The sequence below is a fragment of the Trichosurus vulpecula genome, chromosome 3 (assembly GCF_011100635.1).
Source record: "Trichosurus vulpecula isolate mTriVul1 chromosome 3, mTriVul1.pri, whole genome shotgun sequence".
In the NCBI taxonomy this organism is placed as follows: domain Eukaryota; kingdom Metazoa; phylum Chordata; class Mammalia; order Diprotodontia; family Phalangeridae; genus Trichosurus; species Trichosurus vulpecula.
In genome coordinates, this window is record NC_050575.1 from 134,092,485 (window position 1) to 134,100,487 (window position 8,003).

Below are 8,003 nucleotides of genomic sequence, written 5' to 3' on the forward strand. Positions count from 1 at the left end.
CTTCTGTGTTGTACATTTGGAGTGGCTTCACTGGCTATGAGATCCTTTCCTGGTCTTTTCTGCATTTCAGGTGAGAAAGCAAGGGTTAAGATACAGATGAGCAAAAGAGGAAGGGGTTGCTGAAAGAGGAGAAGTTTGATTTTGAATGTTTCGAGGGAATTTATGTTCAGTACCTTCCTGATTTTGTCCTTTTGATTCAAAATCCCTCATCCACCAAGTATAATATTCCAGTACTTTCCCCTAGACAACAGAAATACTCAGATGATTTTCATTATAAGATATATCTCCCATCAACAACAGGTACTCCTCAGGAACTGGCATGGAACAAGTCCCAGTTCATAAACAACATCAGAAGATGAGTTCCTTTGCTCTATAAGAATCCCTTGTACAGCATTTACACCTATCTATACTTGGGAGGGTTTGGATATAGGGGCTTCCTCCACAGGTATATTTTTGCATTGAAAACTCATGTGGAGTTAAATGTCCTTCATACCTAGCTATTGTTCAAGGATAAAACAGCCCTATACAATGAGGGAACTGGTCTTTAGACTCTTCAAAAAATATTATGTCACAAAGGCACAAAGATGATCTAGGGAATAGCATTGACCAGGTAACCCCCACAATGGAGTTTCAAATGTCAGAAACCTGAGGAAAAAGCAACACACTTAATCCTTGGGTCAATGGAATTAGGTTAGAAAGAAACAGAGGGCCACAGGCATTTCACTGCATACCTTTGGGTCTGAGTGGCAGAATGGCAGTCTGATACAGGCCCCCAAAGTTTAGCTCCCTAAGATCACACAAGATCACTAGATCCTCCATGCCCTTTCCTATCTCTGCTGTTTATCAAACCAGTCTTAGACTTTCTTTTCTTCTGAAACAGGCTAGAGAACAACTGTACACAGTTGTTAAAGCAGAATATGAAATTAACATTCTCTAGAACCAAGAAAAGCAAACATTTCAAGTTGGTTAGGTAAATAATAAGAGTGAAGTGCAGTTGGTTGTTGAAAGATGAAGGGCAGGGAGGAAAGACAGGGAATGTGGCATGGAGTATCCCTTAAAAGAAAAATTTGGAGTACTTTGCATTCTATGTGTCTCTCTGTCCACTTTTAAAAGAAAATATGTCATAGTCACACTACCAGAGAGGTCTTCTACCCCTCTAGCATCATATCTTTCTGTTCTTTAGCTCTGCTAATACATGAGGTAGACATGTATTGAGATAGATTGACCCTGGAGGAATTGACACTGCTTACAGAAATCACCCAAGCTGTTGGAAGAAATTCAAGGGTACCTAGGAAAACACCTCCTTAATACCAACACTCTTTGGGAACAATGCAGAATAATATAACTCTCCTATTACACTCATCTACAGAAGTCAAGAACAAAACCCATCACTATCCTAGAAGGTCAAGCTCTAAGATAGTCTCTCCCCTAGCTCCCAGCATAATGAATTAGGTCAGAACTAGTTATCTCAAGGAACTGCTGATTCTTCTTGATTATTCACCTCTTGGTCCCTCAGCCCTCAACACCCTCAGGACCCTACTATTGTCACCCAGAACCTATAAACTTCTCCCTGTCAAGAATCATGAGCTTCTTGTGGTGAATTCTGAGGATACTCCCTGAGATCTTCTTGTGATTAATTTTTTTTGTCACTAGAAAAACTAGGGCTTGAGAAATGCCAATATGGAAAAAATTAATTTTTCCAATGGATTCCCATCCTCAAGTCATTTCCCCTGTCTATAGAATATAGTTGAGCTCCATCAATAGCAAGGACTCTCCTTTTCATTAAAGAGATGGTTGATGAGCGCTTAGAAATGTAAACAGTGAGAACTAGGAGCTAATATAAGCTCCATCAAGGAAAAAGTTGTGAGGATTGACCTAATTTATATTTGTAACAGGGTTACTAGACTTATAGATCTGAGAAATTTCCATGGAAATTCTAGATTTCAACAAGAAATTTGAAAAAAATTCTAACAATAGCCATGTGAACAAGACAGATGTGAACTGCAGGGAAGCATAGTTAGATGGATCCAGAGATGTTTGAATAACTAAAATCAAGGACTGGTTGTTATTGTTAGAGAAAGCATGGGTGTGTGTGGAGGGAGCAGCCTAGTGAGTGTGTGTGTGAGTGTGTGTGTGTGTGTGTGTGTGTGTGTGTGTGAGAGAGAGAGAGAGAGAGAGAGAGAGAGAGAGAGAGAGAGAGAGAGAGAGAGAGAGAGAGAGAGAGAGAGAAAAAGAGAGAGAGAGGAGAATGTCTACTGGAATACTTTCAGAAATCTCTGACCTTTGTCCCATATCAATTAAACCAGATGTGCACAACTTGGCAGTAGATAGGGGCCAAAATTAAAATAGGCTAAACTTCTTCAGCTGCAGATGGGTTAGAGACTGACGATTGGTTGCCATGGATCACGTGACAAACAGGAGAGAGTTTGCAGTGACCACTCTACATTTTTCTTTATTTAAAATTTTTTTTAATTAATTAATTAATTTTTATTTTTTAATATTCAGTTCCACAAACTTTTGAGTTTTAAGTTTTCTCTGCCTCCCTCCTCTCCCTCCTCCTTAAGATGGCATGCAATCTGATATAGGCTCTACATATATATTCATATTAAACATATTTTCACATTAGTCATATTGTAGAGAAAAATTAGAACAAATGGGATGAACCACAAGAAAGAAGAAACAAAGCAAAACAAAAAAGAGAGAGACAGCAAATAATATGCTTCAATCTGCATTCAGACTTTGTAGTTCTTTCTCTGGATGTAGATAGCATTTTCCATCATGAGTCTTTTGGAGTTGTCTTAGAACCTTGCATTGCTGAGAAAAGCTATATCTATCAAAGTTAGTCAACACACAATGTGGCTGTAACTGTGTACAATGTTCTCCTGGTTCTGCTCACCTCACTCAGCATCAGTTCATGTAAGGCTTTCCAGGTTTTTCTGAAGCCCTCTTGCTCATCGTTTCTTATAGCACAATAGTATTCCATTACATTCATATACCACGACTTGTTCAGCCATTCCCCAATTGATGGGCATCCCTACAATTTCCAATTCTTTGCCACCACAAAGAGAGCTGCTAAAAATATTTTTGTACGTACGGGTCCTTTTCCCACTTGTATGATCTCTTTGGGATACAGCCCTGGAAGTCAAAAGGACAAAGGGCATGTACATTTTTATAGTCCTTTGAGCATAGTTCCAAACTGCTTTCCAAAATGGTAACCTTACATTTTTCACGGACTGCCTGAAATTCTTTGGCCATATATTGTGCAGGCCTGCATTAAACATTTTAATCAATGATTTTGATGAAGGCATAGATAATCTGAAATGTGGGAAAATGGCTAACACCCAAGTATACTAAAAATAAGGCTAATACAAATATACTTTTTAGAGCTGGCAAGTCTCTCTCTTGTTTGGCTTTCCAATCACAGACTTATTTTCTTCTTCAGGAGGCACATGAGATATTAAGTAGTCAGAAGTAAACTAAGTAGAAATGTACCCCAGGAAGTCCACAAAGGTCTTGATCTTTAGCAATAAGCCCTCATCTAGAACATCTTTAAAGTAGAGTAGATCCATCTGAAAGTGGTCCTCACCTTGAACAAGTATCCTAAACACTAATTTATCTTTGGAATATTCAACAATTACTTATTGAGTGTGACCATATACTATCCCTAGATATCGGGGTTACAAAGACAAAGAAGAAATAGCACCTATACTCAAAGAGCTTATATTCTATTGGTATAGTCTTAGTGTAGTTTGGACTTGTGGATATAATCCCCAAAACCAAATTAACATATCATATGCCTGATTAACATGGATGTATCCATGACAGAAAAGTGAGAATGTCATCTAAATAAACACCAATGAATTATTTGGAGTCTGTCATGAATTATAGAATCTCAGACTTACAAGGGAACTCAGGTTATCTTGCTAGGTGGATGGTTCTGTACTAGGAAGTATGAAACTAAATGGTTGTTGTCTCTTATAATATAGAATCTAGTAGAGAATTAAGAAAAAGAAGGTAAAATGTAAGAAAATGAACAATTATCAGAAAAAGAGATCCAGTAACTAAAAGTTGGTGTGTCTTTATAATACAAAGGACTGTCTGACAATTTTAACATATCAGAAAACTCCAACATAGCTCCATTAGGCCTTTGTTTCCTTTGATCTGATAAATTAAATTGTTTTCCTTAGTCAGTGTTTTGATTCAGGGAAAACATTTGTCCTCCATGTTATTGTCTGACAGTCAGTCATTAAATTTGTTTTGACATAAGAAGTATAGGTTGGACAGTAAAGTATATGCCAAAGTAAGAAGTGAAGGGGGGAGGGGGGAGTTAATGCTTTCAAAAGTGGATTTAGAATTGAATTTTATTAATTTGTTGCCATTTCTGACAATTCTATTTGACTCAATTCAATGAGACAGCTTGATGGGAGAGGTACTGAATGACTGTATAAAGGCAAATGTCCTTATTTTCAAGAATGGTTGTAGCAAAGTTTATAAATTATAAGTGAGTGACCTTTAATTCCTGATATAAATCCAAACATATGGTTAAAGGGATGGTTTGTGAGCAGTTAGAAAGGTTATGATAATAACTGAAGCCAATATGGTTTCATCATGAGTACATGATACCAAATTCACTTCAGCTGCTTTTTTGTAAGAAATGATAAATCTGAATTTACTGATGTGATTAATCGAAGACCATTCTCTGTCAAATTCCCAAAATACGAACATCACATTATAGGTTTAGATCTATAGATGACTTTAAGTTTCAAGTACATTACTATCCTTTTGTAGTTGAGTAGACTGAGGTCCAGAGACATTAAGTGATTTGCCCAAGGTCACCCAAGTAGCAGAAGATAATTAGAACTCATATCCTCTTACTTCAAATCCCCTGTTCTTTTCACTAAACAACATGCAGTGTAAGTTCTGGGTCAGAGGACTTAAGTCAGTCTGGTGGTTCAGGTTAGGGATTACAATAAAATGAAACACTCATAGACCCTATAAGAAAGGAAGTTTACATATCAATAACAGAGAATAGATGCTTAATAAGGAGCATTGATCTGACTGGGTGAAATTTCACTGCTTCCACATTTGTCATTGTGGTATACCAGTGAGAAGAAGGATGTAGCAAGTCTGAGGTAGGAGCCTCTGTCATCTTGTGAAATGACTTTTGTAATTAGGAGATCAGGAAGCTATGCCACTGATTCAACCTTAGTCCTCTAAAAGCAATTAAGTTCCAAACATGTTTTCAATACCTTTTAAATGAGATATTGTTCCTATGACACATCACTCTTTTGTGGCAAGGTCCTAAATGTTTCTATAGAACCTTCAACAACTTAAATGTCCATAGGTTAATTACTGGGTAATCCTGACTTCAGGGATATGATAATCTGGACATAGGCAGTCCTGGAGGATGAAACTAGTACAGGTAAAAGAAAAACAAAACAAAAAGTTAGCAAAAAATACAAGCAATGCAATATGAAGGAATGACTGAATATAGAGGAGCATAAAGATCAGAAATCCCAAGCTTTATCTCTTCACTTCAGAAGGGCCAAATTTTAGATCTTATGATTTAGTCCATGTGGTGGGTGAAGTGAAACCTTTACAATTCATAATGGGCCTTCAGTTGTTAAGCTGTGATGATGATCAGGAGCAGCACCACGGAGGGCCATAGTGCAGATGATGACATTTCTTACAATTCATTGGTTTGTAATGAAAGTAAATAGGTGTAAAACCTCTCTCCAACTGAGAAACTCTATAGGTTATGGGTAAAAAATGGATCAGAGGCAGTTTAGTATTGAAAGGAAATGTGTAGCTGGCACAACAAAGGTGACGAACATTAGATTCTCATACTGAAATAGACAATGAGCTAACAATTTTAACAAGGAACAGTCTTATGTGGAGGAATAATATTCACTGTGATTACCTTTCCAAAGTCACTTTCCTATGTGCCAGTGTGGAGTTCCTGAAATATAAACCTCCTTCCCTTTGTAGGAAACTCATACAGGAGGTGCCTCTGGTACCCACATAGGAAAATCTTTCATACAGTTTGACATCCTTCCTTTGCTGCTATTTTGGTCCATAGAAACTAGTATATATGAGAATCTTTAGTACTGTGAAGGCCCAAACTTGGGATTGAGTCCCATGTGAAGTGATTCTCCTTCTTAAATATCCTTACTCTTATACTCAGTCAACTCTGAAAGCATCTCACCAACACTAGATGACCTGTAGATTTTAACTCTTCCAGAGAAACAATCAGAAGCCTAAGTGTTGTGTAAGGAAATAAATACATATGGTTAGTTAGTAATATCCATTCCCATCTAATTCTTCAAGCCCAGGCTTGTCTTTCAGTAATCAAGAAACCAGAATATGAGCAATGTTTCCCTACATGCATCTCAAGGCTCTTATAGGGAAGTATCAGCAAGATGAAATAAGATTACAATTAAGAAGACTAATTTTGAAGTCCTCCTTAGTTTTGGTGGGAAAAAAATCACCTGCATAATTATGTAAGGGGATAGACTTAGTCTAACAGCTGTTCATATGAAAAGGAAGAAAAGGTTTTGCTTGATTCTGAGCTCAATATAAGATAAATTTCACGTGGATGCCCCAAAACTAAATACAATCTAAGACTCCACCATAGCAGGTATAATACTGTTGATAACCAAAGAAACTAAAAGATACATGGAAGAGTGTGGTGGTCAGGCCACATGTGGGATATTGTACTCAGTTATTAACCTTACTGAATTTTAAAATCTCAAAAAATTAATGTTTGAAAGGAACATTAAGAAAATAGAACACATTCAGAGGAGGGTAAACATAATGGTGAGGAATTTGGGAAATATTAATTATGAAGAAGGTTAAATGAACAGGAAATGTTTAGCCTGGAAAAGAGAAGATTTGAGGAAGATGTGTAAGGTGTCTTCAGGTATTAGAAGAGCTGTTATGTGTTAGAATAGGGGGGAACTGGACTAGATAGCCTCTAATGTCCTTTCCAACATTCGATTCCCTAATAATCTAGGTTACCTCCTCATATCAAATACCTGTTGGCTCATTGGAAAAAGCACCAAAAAATCATGGGTCAGACCAACCAGACCTGGGTGACAGAATTCTTATTCCTGGGACTTTCTGATGACCCTCAAACTCAGCTTCTACTCTTCATATTATTCCTGGTCATCTACTTGATTACTGCACTTGGAAACTTGCTTCTCATCATTCTGGTTCTGGCTGACTCAAAGCTCCAAATGCCCATGTACTTTTTTCTGTGCAACTTATCTGTAGCTGACCTCTGCTTCTCTACTAGCATTGTTCCCCAAGCCCTAGTCCATATGCTGACCAGGAGAAAGTTAATCTCTTTCATTGGTTGTGCAGCTCAGCTTTTCCTATTCCTTGTTTTCGGATGTGCAGGATGTGCACTGTTATCTGTGATGTCCTATGACCGGTACTTGGCAATCTGTGACCCCATGCACTACCCTCTCATCATGACAAGAAAGGTGTGTATCAAGTTGGCTTTGGGGTGCTGGGTAAGTGGTGTGCTAGTGTCAATAGTGGACACGACATTTACACTACAAGTCCCCTATCGAGGAGACAATAAGATCCCTCATTTCTTTTGTGAGGCCCCAGCCCTCCTGGCTCTGGGATCTGCCAACACCCACAGAGCAGAGACAGTCATTTTCTTAATGGGTGTGGTGATTCTTCTTGCACCAGTATCCCTGATCCTGGTCTCCTATGGCTCTATCATAGTAACTGTGGTCAGGATGAAGACAACCTCAGGGAGACTCAGGGCATTCTCCACTTGTGGATCTCATCTCATTGCAGTCACCATTTTTTATGTATCAGCAATCATGACCTATATGACACCTAAGTCCTCTAAGGAGCAAGGGAAGCTTGTATCTATTTTCTATGCTGTGATAGCTCCCATGTTTAATCCCCTCATCTACAGCCTGAGGAACAAGGAAGTGAAGAGGGCATTCAGGTACACCATCATCAAAAGACAACCTTGTAAACTTTGA

At 38.1% G+C, this 8,003-nt stretch overlaps 1 protein-coding gene across 1 annotated transcript; it reads left to right on the plus strand.

Annotated features, from left to right (window-relative positions):
• Positions 1 to 7,067: 7,067 nt before the first annotated feature.
• LOC118844304 (olfactory receptor 2D2-like) lies at positions 7,068 to 8,003 on the plus strand. The gene has a single exon (XM_036752166.1). It carries the CDS (start codon positions 7,068 to 7,070, stop codon positions 8,001 to 8,003), a length of 936 nt encoding a protein of 311 aa, XP_036608061.1.

Bases quoted from the DNA above. Each gene is read 5' to 3' on its own strand.
- LOC118844304 (XM_036752166.1), top strand. From the start codon at position 7,068: ATGGGTCAGACCAACCAGACCTGGGTGACAGAATTCTTATTCCTGGGA.